The sequence below is a fragment of the Dama dama genome, chromosome 24 (genome assembly GCF_033118175.1).
Source record: "Dama dama isolate Ldn47 chromosome 24, ASM3311817v1, whole genome shotgun sequence".
NCBI lineage: Eukaryota > Metazoa > Chordata > Mammalia > Artiodactyla > Cervidae > Dama > Dama dama.
Genome location: NC_083704.1, coordinates 48188533 through 48207371, shown reverse-complemented (window position 1 = coordinate 48207371; position 18839 = coordinate 48188533). Strand labels below are relative to the sequence as shown.

Genomic DNA, 18839 nt, shown 5'->3' with positions numbered 1-18839 from the left:
TGTCTGTATATACTTTCTCTAGTTTATAGTGAGAGATAATAATGGCCTGAATGTAAGTTGTTAACCGTAAAAATGCAGATGATGAAATGTTGACTTTGATAGGATTTCTAGAATGGTGTCAAAATATACTTCGGTGTTAACATTGGTTTGTGTAGTCTTTGTTTTCAGTGAATTGCCAGAATTATGCATACATATTTATGACAAAAGTATGGAAGTTGCTCTCAAGTATGTATGTAACTGCTTAGTTTTCCATTTGATTGCATAAAAATTAACTCAGTTTCTTTTCTGTCTTTTCCAATAGGACTTAGAAGAACAAAGTCGGTTGATAGCTGCTTCCAGTAGACCAAACCAAGCCAGTAGCGAGGGGCAGTTTGTTGTCCTTAGCAGTAGCCAGTCAGAAGAGAGTGATTTGGGAGAAGAAGGAAAGAAGAGAGAGTCAGAAGCATAAACTTATCCTTGCTTTTTGGTTGATATTTCTCCCCCCTTGGAATTTGTTGACAATTTCTGTGGTAAAATGGCACAAGGTAACAACAATGTTGAACTATCAAGGAGGAGACTAAAATCTGTATTTGCTTGTTTAACTTCATTTTTTAAACTAATATTGACCTTGATAATTTAGGTTTGCTTTGATTCTTTTTTTTTCCCTTAGAAATAATATACTATGCAGTAACTTTAAATTCCACATGTCTGAAAGAAACCTGTTCATATCCCTGAAGTAGATGGCTGAGGAATTACAGTTGCTCAAGCCTTTTCTTCCTTCCAATTGTGAACTTAGTACCTGGCATTGTAATTGGCTATGACCATAAGAAATCATTTATTCTTCAGCTTCAGATATTCATGGATATGCTCCCTCTCTTTCATTAGGAACATTTTGCTGGCAGTGAGGAAGCTTTTGACTGAATAGGTTTAAAATCCTTATATAGAGAATTTTTCAAGTTTGCCAATATTTTAACAATGTTAAATGTGCAATAGAACTTTTACAAAATAGAGGTTTTAGACTTAAAAGTTTCAAATTGTGGCAGGTGGTACTGTAGATTTCAGGGCATTTTCTTGGATTGCTCGCATTTCTCTGATGCCAGTGGGAAAGAAGCTTAAGTGTCTTCATTTCAAGATTGCTACAGCCCTTGGCATTTATTATCACATTCTTAGTTCTCAGGTTGGGACTTGAATTATTGCTGCAGAGCAGTAATGGTTAAAATAAGATTTTGGAATTTACTAAAAGGGAATTTTTTTTTGTTGTTCAAATAAGTTTTAGATTAGGATTCAACATGTAAAGATTGTTACAGGATAAATACATTGTATTTTCTGCATTGTGTGAAATAATTTTTATTGAAAATCAAGGGACATTTAGAAAGAAGTTCTATAGCAATTATGTTTCCTGCTTAAAGTAAAAATTCCTAGAATTTAGTTTAAAAATGTAATCTTTTAAATTTCAGACTGATACCCACAGTATTTTCATAATTCCATGTTTTTATAAAATACTGATCACCACTTTATATCCATGTAGGCAAATAATATGTGAGCAGAGAATAATTTGCACTAATTATTGTAAATACTTATCCTCTTCAAATGAGTATAGTAAAAGGTCTAATTCCATGAAAGACTGAAAAACAGTTGAGTGCTTGGTTGAGGAGAGTCAACCCAGGAAGGATTTTAACCTGGTGCCAAGGTTAAAATGACACTTCTCTACTGCCTAATTCTATGACAGAACTTGATTTTTTTTTTTAAACTTGGATTTTTAACATTGCTGATAGAAATTATGTTCCTGTGTTTCACATGTAAAAATACATATAGCCACATTAAATATATTGAATAAAATATTTTACATAGTCATATATTTAAAATTTTCAAGAGATTAGCCACTAATTTTACAAGGAAAAAAACCTTTTGTTATTTGACATATAGTTTTTTCTTCTTAGTTCTGATTTAGAAATGGCATATAGTTCTCAGCTGTTTCACAACGTATATACACTGTTTTCTGTAGGAATGGAATAGGTAAATTATATATAGGATTGTGGTGTTTTTTTAGCCATGTACCAAATGGGAATAATGATTACTTAATAATCATTATTTTGAAGCCTTATGTTACCAAAACATATAGTAAAAAAGTAGAAATTTATGGAATACTTTTTGAAAAGAGTTTATTTTGTCCTTGCTAAAGGGAATGCTTTCACAGTAGTTTGTGCATCATTCCTTTTTGTAGAAATTGAAATTTCTTCTGTGATCAGCATTTGGTTAGCCATGGCATATCCTGCTTTTAAGACCTTTTTGAGGATTAGTAAGCTTTCTGTCTCAGTAAGTCTTTTGTTTATACTATAAGGTTGCCACCTCACTTAGTTCAGGAGTAACTTGTCAGCCACCATGCAAGGAAGGTGGTCAGCATTAGGAGACAGTGTTAGCCAGGCTGGTGCTTTGCATGGTAGCAAAGCCTGCCCTTGGTGAGCGCTCTCGGTCAAAATGTAGATGAAAGGTAACGGTACTGAGACTTAGGGATGCTGGACAAATTTGTGGCTTTTCTTAAGTCATATCTTGTTAGGAATTTCCACAATAATACACTGGTGCCCGTAGCTCAGACCAGAGCGCATTCCAATGCCAAACAGGTCATGTGTGGGCTTAACAATGTTAGATGATTTAACTTCTGTTTCGTTACTGTAGAACCATGTGAACTATTCCATTACAGCAGATACTTAACCATCAACTTTAATAAATTTTGTGTTTTGTTTAAAGAAGGCTCCCCATGGATTTTTGCATAACATTCAAGCTGATCTTTGTTCCCCTTTGAAATCTCTTCAAGCTTTTGGATGCTCCGGTGGTAACGGCATTAGATTTTGGGATATCTCTCTGAGATTCAAACTTGCATTTAATGGATTAGACATTAGACATTAACAAAACTGATTCTTTAAAAGGAAAAGAATTTAAAAAAAAAAAAGGAAAGAATTAAGTCTACCTAATTCTGCTAGGTACTCATGCTCCCTGTGTCAACAGTACTTTTATAACTATGATAATAAAGTCAATAGATAGCAAACTAATTATTCCTTCCCCCTTGTAAAATTGAGAAAACTTGCTAACAAGGAACTGAAACTGTTACCTTGAACATAGTCCCCAGTCTAGTTTTTGCCATGACTATAATGATTACCTTGTGTTTAATTTCAAAGGAATTCTCAGATTCCACAGTATAAAGGTGGTAAATTTATGTTACTTTTATGCTTGAGAAAAGGGTATTAGGGTGTTCATACCATTCTATGTCACATGTCATCATGTGTGGTAAAGGCATCTGAGTTCATTTTGAGTTATATATAGGAATTGCAAGTATTTGAGTTGAATCCTCTTATACATGCTGACAGACTAAGAGCCTATGTTTTGCAAAATCTGTCACCCAAATTAATAAAATAAAAATATTAACATTGACTTTGATAACAGTCTCCAAGCATTCAAACTGTACTTTAAATATTCAAACACACTGATTGTAGCAAGCAAGTCTTTGACTTTATTTTTAGCAAGTTTGGCCTACTCTTCTTTCATGAGATTTTTTTTTTCTTCCATAGTAATTAATAATACATAAAAAATTGAAACTGGAACTATATTATACTTTTTAACTAATCTCTTGTGGCTGTACTCATATGTAATTTACTTAGGTTAATATGAGAACCAGGGAGTAAGTTATAACTAATGTGCAAAACCGCTTTGTATATTTGGTGATTTTGTAATGTAAGTGAATTGGTTAATTCTTATTTCACTGATACTGTTAATCATGTATATGCAATTAAAAATTATGCTACATTTCTCTTTAGAATTAAATTTGAAGAACCAGACTTTATGTAATGGTGGTATACATGTAGAGTGGAGAACTTATTTTTTCATTATGTCAAAATAAGTATTCCTGATAAGGCTTCAGGAAATATGCTGTTAGGAGATTTTTAATGTATAATAAAGTCCATGATTTTTTATAGTCTTTTTTGTATGAAATATCTGGTATATACTCTGAATTTTATTTTATTGCTCCAAGTAATTTCAAATGATGCTTATAAAACAAATGGACTTTTTCTTAATCTTTTATGATACTATTACACATCTATCTCTATTGCAATCCCATAACAACTAAAATGGGGGAAAAAATGTCACTCATGGGGAAATAGTACTAATTCATATCTAGTGACTTTTTTCCTTTTAGAAACATTACATTTCAGTAATTACCCTAGACACGTTACAGTGTATACTTGCTCTGCTTGGTCCTATTCAAAGGAATTCCTGTAGTTTAAAGGACCAGGTTATTGTGTACGTCAGCTTACGTGGGTTGGGCCTGTAGTTGTAATACTAATGAATATTCATCCGCTGTCCTCTCTGTGGTTCCCTATAACATTTACCAAGTTCTGTTCTACTGGCAGTTTCTGTTTTGTTTTGAATTTTATGACATGTATACATTCGTAGGAGGTCCAGGGAGCAGATGAAATTAACTTTAGAATTATATAATTTATCTAGGTGCATGTATATCCTAAATATATTTGTATATGAACATACATATAATCTAGCACTCATTTATAAACAGACACCACACTTTGATTAAAAAAATAAAAACTATTCATGCCAGCTAGTTTTGCAAAGTTTCTATGTGAAAACTGTATTATAAAAGTAATTTTAAGTCTGTACTTACTGAAATAGTCTATATAGCCACGAATCCCTACATCAGAAAATAATCATATAGCTTCAGTTTCCTTAAGAAGGACTATATTATGCCAAAAAGAAAAAAATGTATGCTAAGACTGAACACATAAACATCAAGCTGTAACTGACTAGGCCTGTGGCCATAATCCTGCCCCTCTGTTCTCTGTGTTGATGTGCCATATCATGGTACACAGGTGTGGCTGAATGAATGTCTTCTCAGTTTCTTTCCTCAGTTCCACATCCAGAAACCTGTATTTAAATGCAAGGTAGAATATATAGAAACAAAATTGTAAACTAATATTTATAACTGCTTCTATCAGTGAGCCATTCCTGTCTGTCTACTGGACTGGACTCAGTGTAGAAATCATAAACCATCATCCCTTTGAAACCAGTTTTTATTCCAGTGATCACGTGAACCAATAAATGGTAACCGTTAGCCAGGGTTTTGTGGAAAGAAGGAATCCATGTATCCCGTTAATGATGAAACTGCAATTGAAGGTTCTCTTTCAGCTGAATTACCTCAGGACTGCACTCTACACATAAACAGACACTAAGCTATTCTTGGGACTTCTGTATAGGAACAGCTAATTTCTAGGACCATGTACTTGGGTCAGCACTTTATTCATTGTCGTAACTAAGGCGTTTTATATATGTATTTCTCTATGAAAAGTATTACTATTAAGAATTATCTTGCATTATCAGAGGTGGCATTTATTATTTTGGGCATATAAAAATATGAATTCATACATTTAATGTAACATCAATTTAGCATTAGAACTGATAAGCTCAGTTAACTGAAATTTTTACTTTGGGTTTTATTTTTATAAAACTGCCTTTCATAAGGCTAGCCATCTATTGAGAGACTATGTTCAGAGTGACTCTCTGAAGAACCTAGACTGCATTGAGATTTTAGTCGCCAGGTAAAGTGAGAAATACAAGTCAGATTTTAAGAAAGAAATCTGCAGATCTGTACCTTTTCATCCAGAATAGTTTGATTACCAGGTTCCTGTGAAAATTCCTTGTTCATAAAGGTCGTACTCTTTGTAAAGGACATACGCCTTTAGACGGTTGGGTAATGGAAGAAATGACATGAAGACGGGGCAGCGCAGACGTAAACGTCCCATACACTTCCGGATCTTGAGGCGGCACAAATGTTTAAGAGAGCGAGGGTTTGCTAAAATGCAAAACAGGCACGTTATCCAAAAGGAGTGAGAATTGATTGATTTTTCCATGATCTTAGCAAATGCATTTTATACTTAAGCCACCAAGATTTTCCTTTGTTGTGACTAAATTGGGAAGTAGCTTTTCACTCTCATTGCAAATCTTGTAGCTATGGTCTCAGACCACGTCATGTTAGAGTCCAAAGACTGGCATCAATTGTAGGTCTGGCCTGTGAGACCTAAAGCTCCTACATCTACATGTATTAACCCCCTGTCCTGCCCCTCGGGGTCAGGCTAAAAACTAAAGATTCCGTTGGGAAATTAGATAAAAGAAATTCTTCTTAGTTTGACTTAGGTGCTGCTGTGAAACAATTTTGTTTGAAGGGGCATTTACTATCCTTTAGAGTCTTAGATCTTAGCATTGTCTCATCCCTGTTTTTAGTGCCATTTCATAGTTGTTGTCTTTTTAAAATATTTATTTGTTTATTTGCTTGCATTGAGTCTTTTTTGCGACTATCAGGATCTTCATTTTGTTGTAGCACAGTAGTGCGGCATATCGGTATGTGGGATCTTTGTTCCCTGACCAGGGATTAAACTCATGTCCCCTGCAATGACAAGCTGATTCTTAACCACTGGACCATCAGGGAAGCCCCATTTCATAGTTTTTAATTCCTGTGTCTAAGGTGTTCCATAGGATCAAGAGAAAATTATTATCTACATTTATAATAAATAATTATGTAACAGATTTCATCTATTGGGAAATGGTTAATAAGTACACATTAAGTATATACAATAACATTTTTTAGGTAGGAATAGTCTTTTTCTTGGTTTCTTTAGGTCAAGCTTTTAACTGAAGAGAACAATGTTCTGCAAAACAAGAGTTCAATTAGTATTTTTTGGTAAGAATGTTCAAGAAAGATACTTACTCAAGATAAAATGGATTTCTGACCAGAGCCCCTGTTTTTGGAGCACAGCTTTCAACTTTGAACAGATCCTAACTTGGTCAACATAATCAAGCATCACTCGAACAACCTTCCCAGAGAGATGCTGCAGCCATGACAAAGTTATTACTTCACAGAACTGAGGAAGAAAATCAGAACCATGAAAGTAAATGGAAAACTTACATATCTATGTTTTAACATAGTCATCAAAAGAACACTAAACTCAAAGTCAGGAACCAAAGGTTTCAGGTTCTTCATTTACAAACGAAGGTGTTGAACAAGAAAATATCTCTTGACTCTTAACAGTGGGAAAATGCATACATGCGTGCTGTCATTTCAGTTGTGTCCAGCTCTTTGCAACCCTACACACTATAGCCCTCTAGGCTTCTCTGTTCCTGGGATTCTCCAGGCAAGAATACTGGATTGGGTTGCCATTTCCTCTTCCAGGGGATCACTGGGAAAAATATTTACTACTAACTCCTGAACTTTGTAAGATGCAATGAGGATTTAAAAGAGACTGTTAGATAATATTTGTTACCCTCTTTGTTTGCCCACACTGCTGTCTGGAATAAAGATTACCTTTCCAGCTTCACCTGCATCTAGATGTGGCCACCTGACTATGTCCTAGCCAGTGGGATGTCAGTGGAAGTGTGAGCAACTCCCAGAATACTGTTAGAGAAGAGCGAAGTGTGCACTCCTCCCTGCCCGCCATCCTGCTCACCAGTGTGGGTGTGAGTTTCTCCTGTGAGTCATGGAACTGTCCAGTTAGAATGCTATTTACATTTGCCTTTATTTCATGAAAGGGGAATAAGCCATCTTATTAGAGCCACCTTTATGTGGGGTTTTCTATCATTCATAACATAGTCCCACCCTGATACTTGAAGCATAAGATGGTTTCTACCTTTAAGTGATTTACACGTCCTTAGACAAGATAAGATGCCCATGTAAGAATGCAAAGAATACTATATGAAAAGTCAGGAAGCCATACAAGATGACATATTACCTAAATTAACCAAGTTGTTCATTAATTATAACCTAAAAATAACATAAAATATTAAAATATTTGCTTTTTACTTTTCAGAATTGATCCCAAGTTTTTTTCCATTTTATTTATATATTCAGATTTTAACAATATGAATTCAAGTATTTATAGTACATCTACTCTGAGCATAGATCTATAAGCTGATGAACGTGGTGAACAAAAGCTTATATTCATGTATTTGTAGGGAAGACAGATAATCAGTAAAATATTAAAGAATTTCAGAAACTGGTAAAAGTTTATAAAAGCATTAAAGACAATGATTAGGAAGCAGAACCACCGTAAATAAGATGGGTAGGGAAGGGCCTCTCTGAAGAGGTAGCACTTGAGATAACCTTGTGCAGATGTTGCTTCATTTGTGAAATGCCCTGAGTAGAGTTAAATCACTTTTTCCTCTAAACTGTTTCTGTACTTTTTTCATCTTTCTGTCATCAGGTTTATCATGTACTTATCATATTAAAATCTTTCCAACCAGAGCTTCTGGGAAGAATGGAATTTTACCTGTTGCTGTAGTTCGGGGCCACCGATAATGACGACACAGGGCGACGGCTGCTGTGGTGTGTACTCACCATAGTGTCTTTGATGACTGTAGATGTCCAGCCTTCAAAGGCGTAGAAAGGATGACCTTTGTCTCCGTGAGGACAATCGAAGCATCGCTCGGTGTCATACCCGTAATTCAGCAGCATCCTCAGCATGACTTCGTCTTTCAGGGTATATTGCAGCGCCGATGGGAAATGTAAAGGGTTGACTCTGCAGAAGTAATTAACGTTGGCCCCGTGCCGTAGCAGCAGACTCACCAGCTCATAGTTGCCCATCCTGAGGGCTATCTGGAGGCAGTTAACTGGGTCTTGATTAGGCATAGCTCCAGCACTCAGAAGCAGTTTAACTGAAGAGAGGTCACCATTTGATACAGCGAAATACAGAGCCGACTTCCTGTGGTCATCGTAGTGTTTGCGGATTCTCTGGTCGAGCATGAAATTCACGTCAAATCCCTCCTGGATGAGAAGTTCCAGGCATTTGGGGTGTGCTCCTGCTGCTGCACAGTGAACTGGACTGATGCCACTCCTCTTGATGGCAGCAAAATCAGTAACTGGAACCAAAATCTTCAGAGCTCTGAGAATTTCAAAGTGCATTAAATTTTTTTTTGTTAAGATGCAGCATTGACCTGTTTGTAATTGCTTTATACTAGCACTGGGTGGCATTAGTATCAGGTAATATTTAGACCCCCCAACCAAAAAAAGAAAAAAAAAAAAAGGGGGGCATAGTTCCTGCATGCAAAATCTCAGATACCAGGTAAAGTTACAGGTCTAAATAAAAAACTCAGAATTATCCCAGTCAGTGAGACCCAAGGCTCCCTGCATTGCCAAATGACCTGATAATAAGATAGTTTTATGTCTCTTCGGTGGCTACAGAGGATATCTGAATTTACCAATTCCTAGCTGGTCCAGAGTTTCTTAATTTAAAAGGGGGTGTTGAAGTTGGAGGATCAGAGATGAAGAATATCAAGTTCCCAGAAACCACCCCCCAATCCCATAGCTATTAACTATTTCTGTTTGCAATAGTGTGGTTGAACTTACAAAAAGTGACCTCTGTCAGCTGCTACATGAATGGGCAGGTGACCTGAATTCTTAGGGACGTTGGCATCAGCTCCATACTCTAGCAAGAGAGTCACAGAGTCTGGATTTCCTCCGCTAGCGGCTTCAAGTAAGATGGAAGAAGAGTCAGAGGCCTGACCAAGAGCATTAGCTCCTAGGAGGAGAAAGAGTGATGTTATGCAGAGAGTCTTTTCACTGTATTGCTTAAGTATTCTTAAGTATAAATACATGTGTTGGCTTTCAGAGTAATTTCATAAGCAACGGTTTCTAACTTAAGAATCCCAGGAGAAATAAGTTTATAGGTTTTATTTTCAGACCTGCATACAAAAGCTTGCTTACCTCATAACACACATATAAGATGGCACTAACCGTCCTGTTGAACTATGTCACCATGAATCTAATGAAGATCTTATGGTGGAAAGGGTATTTGTTCTGTTTTAACTTGTTGCTAGGAGACTGTGCATACTAAGAGACACTAGCTGTTCTTAGTTGAAGTTGGAGACTGCTGATAGTTAAAAGTGCCCTGTGAATGGTATGGGTAATAAGGGCATAGACGCAGGCTGTCTTCTTGAAGATCTCAGGGCTGGGTCTGTGAGTGGGGCTGGGGTTGTGAGTGGGACTAGGAAGTGAAGGAAGGAGAGAGGAACTTTGGGTCAGTTTTGGAAGGCCTCTGAGTAAAATGGGCTTTCAACAAAGAGTAGCATTTGAATGGACAAAAGAAAAGGACACTCTGGTCCCCTTCACAGCTCATGTAAAAAAAGCCATGGTGACTTTAATTTAGTGTGGACTCCATAATCATTAGAATATAAAATGGCTGCCCCAGAACCCCGGCTCTAGAATGCTTTAAGAAGTGTCTAAGAACCCCCATGTATGAGTACTCACTATGTGCTAGTTCCTTTATGTACATAGTAATTTCTCAACTTCACAACAACCCTAGGAAGTAGATGCTAACGTCTTCATTTTAAAGATGAAGATACTGAGCTTCACTGAGATTAAATTACTTCACCAGAGATGCACATCTAGTCAGCAAGGTAGTCAGGATTCGTGCCAGGCGGGCCAGACCCAGGGCCTATTTCTATGATGATGCTATGTTACCAGTCTAGCAATGCAGGCTGGTAAACTAATGTGATTTGGAACGAGACAGTTGTGGGGTCAAAGCCTGGCTCTGTTCTTTAGTAGCCATGTGCAAATGACTGTACAGGGTCTTACCTAAGGGAGATGCCCCCTCACTGAGGTCAACCCATACTGGGTTTCTCTTTTTAAAGTTTAAGGATTTAAAATCTGTTGCTTCTCTTGTTTCTTTACATTTTAATCAATGATCTACACAAAAGGTTGCTCTTTTTGTGCAGATGAAGGATCCAGTGTTTACTTTGTTTTTCCAGCTGATGACCTGAGCCATCACTGACAGCACTCATAACATTTTACTTGAAATGTTTTATGGCCATTGATTGGGAACTAGCCTCTCCTTATATGATAGGAATGATTTTAGGTAAGTCTAAAAAGCAGAAAGTTGTTCTGTGCAGTCTAGAAAATTGGAAACCAGGACCATCTCTTGTTAGAGAAAGAAATAAGGCTTCTGGACACACATGGGGAGGAGAATAAGAAGATAATTATAATATTGGGACTTTATGAAATCTTGGGAAAGGTTTGCTTCTTTGAACAAAAGCTTTAGATAATACACTGCTTCTCACAGTGTCATCAATGGGGCATCTCCTCAAAGACAGTAAATGCCAAAGTTCTCTGAGCCAGGGTTTCTGCGAGTTAAACCGGGATCTAAGATGTCCATAGCTACAGCACTGGTGGCAGGAAAGGATGTGTTAAAGGGAAGTCCTGCAACTGGTACCATCGCTGAGCCTCACTTTCCTCAAGGGTAAAATGAGGATAATGCCTGCCTCACAGGGTTTGCAGAAGACTGTCTGAGGTAAAATAAGCAGCTTAATACCTGGTGCTGAGAAAGTAGTCAACATATGTAAGTTGCCTTCTTTCCCCTTCTCTCAAGAGTTTTGTTTATTACTAGAGAGGAGAACCGGGACTCACAAAGAAGAAATCAGGAAGACTTTCCTAATAATTCATCTGGTAACAGATTGGACTGCCTCATCACTTAGCTCAAGCAGAGAAAACATGTAGAGGTAGCTCAAGCAGAGAAAACATATAGAGGATTTTGTGAAGTCTTTCATTCTATGAATCTAAAAAAGAGTAGTAACACACAAAAATTAAACAGAGAGCAACCATCCTCTTAACGTGGTCAGGGAACATTAAGTAAAAGAGTAATCTGCAGCCTAGTAATTTCAGGGAATCTACTTCGAGCAAGTAAGAAGTATTCAATCCCTATTTTAGTTTTTTTTTCAGTAGCTAATATATTAACATGTACTTCCATGAAATATTAAATTAGCTTAAATGAAATGTTAACTTCTATTACTCTGAAGCTCTCAGTGAAGAGGTGAACACTTTGGTCATGTTACCCTGTAGTAAAAGTGTGCCGACGGTAAAGGAAAACCTTGCCTTTCTGCAGTAAGAGTTGCATGATTTCAGTGTGACCGTTTTGGGCAGCAAGAGCGAGAGGAGTGAATCCATAGGAGCTCTGTGGGTCGGGGTGTGCCCCGGAAGCCAGCAGGAGTGCCACTATGTCCCGTCTGCCCAGCTTGGCTGCTTCGTGGAGCGCTGTCCTCTTGTTGGCACACAACAGGTTGACGTTGGCTCCATGGCTGATCAGCAAGGAGGCCATGTCATAGGAGTCCTGTAGAACGGCTGGGAAAGTGGGAGTGAGGGAGGTGTCATGTTCAACAGGAAATTCAGGCCAGAGTATCTGATCAGCTAGTTTCCCTCAGGCTTCTTAAGGAGCTCTTCCTACCTGCCCCCCATGTGCCAACAACTTGTGCTAAGGAAAAAAATGAGTCACATATCAAGCAATATTAATAGTGTTTTACATCAATAGGACTACTTGCTTTTAAGTCATGACCAATTATTCATTATCTATTGGCTACTTATGGGCTGAAAAACAAGGTTTTCACATATCATCTTTATGTTCTCAAGAAAATAGGAAAAGAGACACAGATGTATAGGACAGACTTTTGGACTCTGTGGGAGAAGGCGAGGGTGGGATGATCTGAGAGAATAGCATTGAAACATGTATATTATCAAGTGTGAAACAGATCGCCAGCCCGGGTTGGATGCATGAGACAAGTGCTCAGGGCTGGTGCACTGGAAAGACCCAGAGGGATGGGATGGAGAGGGAGGTGGGAGTGGGGATCAGGATGGGGAACACATGTAAATCCATGTCTGATTCATGTCAATGTATGGCAAAAACCATTACAATATTGTAAAGTAATTAGCCTCCAACTAATAAAAATAAATGAAAAAAAAAAAAAAAGAAAATAGGAACTTAAGTATCCAGTACAGCCCCAGGAATGTTTGTAGTTGCTTTACTTAAAGAAAAACAAAAAAAGGCTATAATTAGGAAATCATTTTTAACCTCACACTTTGTAAACCAAATTCTCTAGCTGGTATTTCTGCATTTATGCTGTTAATTCACATTTGGATGATAATCTTTAGTCCGTTAAGATTCTAGAACTTAATTTATCCATCTTCCTATCCATTCACTAATTGTTGGCACCAACTGTGTCTGAGGAATCTTGCTAGGTGTCAGACACTGAATCAGGATGAATTCTGCTCACCGCTGTTTATAATGTGCCATATAAAGAGCTATAATTGCTCTAAGACTAGAAATATGAAGAACCCAAGGGTATTGGGTTTTTTTTAATTCATGGAGTTGGCACTTTCTGCTCTTTCATTCTAGAAACACATGTCCTTTGTTTTAGGAAATAACTTTCTTGACTTGTTTCATTGATGACATACTGCCTCCATCTTGTGTGTTCTCTTTCTACTATTTCTGTTATTCACATGTTACCCTTCTTCAATTGTCATCCTAGTTCTCTTATTTTTCTTTCCTATTCATTTCTTTTCTTCTTTTCAGTTATGTAAGGTAAAGCTTACATAACTTTATCTCATAGCATTTTAAAAAATTTCTACTATATTTTTAATTTTCAAGAGTGTTTTTTTGTTCTTTTTTTTTAGTAGTGTCCTGATATTTTAATAATTTTCATTGATTTTTCTGAGAAAATTAATGATAACTTTCCCTTACATTTTATTTTCCCTAAATAATCTGTTTCTTCCAAGTTGTTTATCTTTGCTTGTTGGAGAATTTTCTCAGATAGTCCTTGGATATCTGTTCATGATTAAGAATTGGAAACTAAAAATCTGGTTGGAAATTCTAAACACTGAGTCAACTGAAGGTTGATATGCCTGGGCCATTTGTTGGGCAACTTCCAATTGCACTATCTTTAGTTCTTTCTCCTTAAGCTGATCAGAGAAGCCTTCTCTTGGAGGGTGAAGATCTAGCTGTCAGCTTTCTAGAATTTGGTGGAGGAGAGCTAGGAGATCTCAGCTGTGTTTAATTCCTCCAGTGTTTTGAATCCAGTATTCCTGCCCTTACCTTATTGTCTCCAGTCCTGAGAACCTTTGCTCACACTATTCAGAGAATAAACCTCCAAAATTTTGCTGGGGTGGGGGAGGAATCTGACCCAGCAGGGTAGATTGGGAGAAGTAATCTAGATACCTGAGTACTGGTTTCTTCATAGTTTTCAAACCATTTTTCTATTTTAGCTGCTTGTTCTCCCTGTGTTGCAGGAGGTAACTATAGCCAACAGTTTCCAGGCCTTCTGATACAACTGCACTGGTTTTTGGCTTTCGCTGCTCCAGTTTAAGATTTAGCTTTCTTGTCACTTATTACTCATTGATCTATCTGCTCTTCTGGTTTTTAAAAATTATGTTACTGTTGTCTCCTCTTACAGTCTTCCATTCTTCTGCCTCTTAACCCTTTAAAACATTAAATGAACTGTACTTCTCCTGAAGACTCAGGAGGCAGCAAAATTAGTCATTCATATTTAATCTGCCGACTTTACCCAAACACTGGATGCTTCTTCCTATTCTGCTCCTCTTCTATATTTCTCATACCAAGATTAACTTGTTCAGCTGGGGTATCAGGCTAAACAACCAGCTCATAATTGGCAGACACTTTGCCTCACCTCGTAAGCCAGTTTATACAAAGCTTCTTGGGAGACAGATAACACATGTGGTCAGTTGGGACTAGTAACAGTGCTGCAACTATGCACCAAAAAACTGCCTGTGAAGCCCCTGGGTCTAGAGGAGACACAGGGCCACAGACTGTTCTCCAGAGCCAAGGTGTTAATTTACCTGTAAGAAGAGGTGAATTGCCTTCGACATTCTTGGTATTTGGATTGCAGCCATTGAGAAGGAGAAAACTAACGTTTTCTAAGAGGCAACTGCTGACAGCCAAAAACAGTGGCGTTTCACCATTGTGGGTCGTTTGCTCCCACACACTGAGTTTTGAGGCTGAAATAAATCCATTAGACCACACAGATTAAAATATGAAAATAAACTTTAAACTTATTTCTCAGAAGCTTCAAGAAGAATTGTAAAGGGAGTTTACCTTTCAGGGTGATTTCCAAAATGTTCTTATTTAATTGTACTGCAGCCTTATGGAGAGGAAGCCAGCCTATCTCATCCGCTTCATCAAAAGCTGAATGGTACTTGGTCAACTGAGACAACACATCTTCCTTACCTATTAGTATGTCAAATGAGGACATGTTCACATTTAGCACACGTACAAGGCAGCCCATACTGCTTCTGAATTCCATCATCAAGGTTAGTGCATGAGAAAAGGAAATTCTGGCACCACCTTTTATGAAAGACAAATGTAAATCACATAGGGCAAATAAGGGCTTCCCTGGTGGCTCAGACAATAAAGAATTTGCCTGCAATGCAGGAAATCTGGGTTCAATCCCTGGGTACAGAAGATCCCCTGAAGAAGGAAATGTCAACCCACCCCAGTATTCTTGCCTGGGAAATTCCATGGACTGAGGAGCCTGGCAGTCTATAGTCCATGGGGTCACAAGAGGTTGGACATGACTAGGCGACTAACACACATGCAGGGAAATAAGCGGTAAGGTCTTTAATCCAGCGTTCCATACCACCTGGGCCTGTGAATACCTGTCATCTTATTACACATAGAAAACAGTTCTGTTCACCGAGGAGCCCAGGAGCTCTTTACTAAGTTGTGGCTGAAGTAGTTTCTCTCAGGGAATGCCATGTCAGACTCCTGACAATCAGCTGTGGACTCCATAGTGTTCAGCATTTGGGAGATCCTGTTTCTAGGCTGCCTGAACTCAGACAGAAAATGCTGCTAGTTGTCACCATCACATCTTACCACGAGTTGAAGGGGATAGAATAAGAAGAGTACTTAACTGTCTCTATTGTTTCAACTATCTTCTTATAGTAAGCACTCAAAAAGCTGCAGGGGAAAAAAATATACATGAAATTCCAAAACTGAGGGAAAAAGTTAAGGATATAAAGCAAAAGGAAAGGGTAAAGGCAAAAGTAGTTACGAACTTATAATGAGGCCATAACTGAGGGATAATAAAATACTTCAAAATGTAGTATAACCCTTTATGTACTCCAGAGAAACTCCTCTCTCATATGTCTTCCTATCAGTTTCTTTAGGGCAAGAACTGTGAGAACCCAGATCACAGTTGGCCCTCAATTGATACTTGCTGAACTGAATCAAACCTGTCTAGGACTGAAATGTCATATTATCACATTAAAATTTAAATGGCCACTCTATAGTGTCACTGATTTTAGCATAAATTATTTTTTTAAAAAGTAAACATTTATGGTATAAGGTTTTTTTAAAATATTCATGGTCAGAATCTGTGCTCAAAAAACACTATTAGCAGTTTTTGTTTTAAGTAATATTTTTACTAAAATATTTAAAGTTTTAAAGAACAATTTATGGATCTTACATTATTTTTTAAATCTAGTAAATAATGATTGTCACCTTTCCATTTTTCTTTGATTATTCAATGAACCTAGCTTGAAGAAAATAAATTCCCTTAGACAATCTGTCCTGATTACAATCTGGTCAATCAAATTCTCTTAAACATTTAAAACTATACTTACTGATTTAGCATTGTATTAGTTTTCTATAACAGCTGTGTGAAATTACCACACACTGAGTGGCTTAAAATAAGACAAATTTATTATGTTCTGCAGTTCAGAGGGACAGAATGGGTCTTACTGGACCAAGATCAATGTGTTGGTAGTGTTGTGTTCCTTCGGAAGGCTCTACGGAAGAATCCACTTCTTTGCTTTTTCCAGCTTCTACAGGCCACCCACATTTCTTAGTTCACTGACCCCTTCTTCCATCATCAAAGCTAACAATGTTGGGCCATGTCCTTCTACCCAGCCATCTCTCAGGATCTCTTTCTTCTGCCTCTCTCTTCCACTTTTAAAGACCCTTGTGATTACATTGGGCCTGTCTGGATAACCTAGGATAATCTCCCTATCCTAACGTCAACTGATCAGCAATCTTAATTCCATCTGCAACCTTAATTCTCCATTGCCATGTAAGGTTACATAGTCATAAATTCTGGGGATTAGGACTGGACATCTTTCTGTTGGGGGCGGGAGGAGCGCTTTATTCCTCCTGTCTCAAGTATATGCTTGTTTCCTAATTCCTTCAAGTACCTGATCAAATCAGCAAACCTTGCTAAGTATCATACAATTCTTTCAAATCTAATAACTGAAATTTATAACTATAGTCAATTTTAATTTCTTTGAAACATTTCAATACTCTTGATTAAAATCTCTTTTACCTTTCAATGTAAAATCATGACTTCAAAGCTAATCACAAGGTTAATATAACAGGTAATCCAATGAAATCCAATTTCTTTATAAAACTTCTAACTATTTAAAGATTATTTTAAAGATTGTTTCTAAATTTAACACAAAAGTGTAGGAATAGTGTGATAAAGAACAAAGACTCTGAAGCCAGGCTGTCTGGCTCTTTACTTACTAGCTCTGTGACTTTGGGTTAGGTGCTTAACTTCTCTATGCCTAAGTTTCCTCACCTCTAAATGGGGATAATAATAGTACCTACCACATAGAGAGGTAATGAGAATTAAAATTTAAATGAGTTAATATTTATGAAATGCTCAAAAGTGTGGCACACAATCACTCCAAGTGAGTGTTACTTTAAAAAGTTTTTAAAAACCCAACTGTAGGTTTGATAAACTTCAACATCTCTACATTTAATTTTAAAATCTCTTGGAGTTAAAACACATTTATCCCATTTTACCTCCAGCAGGCAAATAGAGGTCACCATCCCAAGCAAACAGTTTATCACCCCTGATAACTACTCAGGGGCTTGAAGCTGCTGACCAGCCAGAAGCATTTGACTAGGTATGCTTGGCTGCAGAGCCAAGGGAAATATTCAGGGCAATTCTCTAGTTCTTGCCATCACATCTCACCACAAGTTGAAAGGGATAGATTAAGAAGAGGGGTCTATGGAGTCCTTTTCTAGTGCTGGCATGCCAGAATCTGAATCTGCACCCTTCCAAAAGGGTAGTCTCTTCTGGGCTTAAGTTTACACAATTATTCCTTCTGATTTGAATAAATACTTAACCCTATCCCACCCGCCCCACTAAGACTAACAACTTTCTGTGTCTTGGTGGATTTATACATTTTCTTGGCTCCCCAAAGACAAGATGCATTAGGGTTTTCTAGCCCTTCAAATTCTCATCTGTTTCTCCTTTTTGATTTCCAGTATGCCTCTCCTCACCCATATTTGTAACTAACCTCCTCCGACTATTTTCTCTACTGCCTAATTGAATTCTGAATTATTTTCTCATTTCTCTTGTCTGGTCAGACACCGTCTCATAGATACTATTTAAATGATGTCTCCTTGGATTCTGACTCTCTCTTCTGTTTTTGTCATTAACACTAGCACCATGCTTATGACAAGTCTCAACTGTTGAGTACCTATAATGCACTGCCAAAGAGATACCGTTACCTCTCATCCTCAGGTGACTGCTGTGTAGTTCCTGACTTGTGACTATCCTGTAAACTCTGCTGAATGATGAGCTGGGTGTCAAAGTCATCATCGATGTCTTCATCACTGGTGTAATTGTCCATGCGGAATGCAGACAGATTTACCTTAAAATCAAAATGAATCAAAAATATTTTTCCAGTTGTGGAAACAGATTATCAACTGATAAAAATTATAAATGGAATTCAAAAAACTAAAATAAATCATAGGATTGATAAATGAAAAAATGCAAAATTTAGAACACAAAATATTCATTTACAAATTTTTCAAAAACTCCAAAGAGTTTTCTGACCTGCCACAGATTCAACATAAATCAGAAATTTTCTATGAGTAACCATCTACTTAATAGCTTACTCAGGAAAAACAAGTTTTCACATAAAACTTAAGTTAGTGCCATTGTAACTATGAAAATGTTCATACTGATCTATTTTAAACTTAGCTTATGAGTTTTTCTGTTATTGTAGCATTCACTCAAAAGAA

General features: G+C 37.3%; 2 protein-coding genes and 1 long non-coding RNA gene across 4 annotated transcripts in view; 2 read left to right on the top strand and 1 right to left on the bottom strand.

The window, feature by feature from the left end:
• APPL1 (adaptor protein, phosphotyrosine interacting with PH domain and leucine zipper 1) overlaps positions 1–3952 on the top strand; it is a 32689-nt gene extending 28737 nt beyond the window's left edge. For both annotated transcript variants that reach the window (XM_061128318.1, XM_061128317.1), the window contains one exon: positions 302–3952. In XM_061128318.1, the coding sequence (XP_060984301.1) occupies positions 302–448 (147 nt within the window). In that variant the 3' untranslated portion in view covers positions 449–3952. The remainder of the gene's footprint in view (positions 1–301) is intronic.
• A 484-nt stretch (positions 3953–4436) lies between these two features.
• On the bottom strand, positions 4437–18445 carry ASB14 (ankyrin repeat and SOCS box containing 14). Its single transcript, XM_061128319.1, has 9 exons — positions 18324–18445; positions 15723–15767; positions 14907–15040; positions 14651–14809; positions 11900–12145; positions 9380–9551; positions 8372–8915; positions 6749–6902; positions 4437–5836 (listed from the first exon to the last, which is right to left on the bottom strand). The coding sequence occupies exons 1-9, from the start codon at positions 18443–18445 to the stop codon at positions 5658–5660; spliced, it is 1755 nt and encodes a 584-aa protein (XP_060984302.1). The 3' UTR covers positions 4437–5657.
• Positions 6882–8959, top strand: LOC133045823 (uncharacterized). The gene is made up of 2 exons (XR_009690359.1): positions 6882–7507; positions 8278–8959. It is a non-coding gene; the product is annotated as an uncharacterized LOC133045823 (long non-coding RNA).
• Positions 18446–18839: the final 394 nt, after the last annotated feature.

What these genes read in the sequence shown, in the direction of transcription:
- ASB14 (XM_061128319.1), bottom strand. Translation starts at nt 18,445, where the DNA reads ATGGACAATTACACCAGTGATGAAGACATCGATGATGACTTTGACACC. An exon ending in GCAACTCTTACTGCAGAAAG is followed by an intron (nt 9,552 to 11,899) that starts GCAAGGTTTTCC and finishes TTCTCCTCCTAG; the next exon opens with GAGCTAATGCTCTTGGTCAG. An exon ending in CAGTCATCAAAGACACTATG is followed by an intron (nt 6,903 to 8,371) that starts GTGAGTACACAC and finishes TTTCTTCCTCAG; the next exon opens with TTCTGTGAAGTAATAACTTT.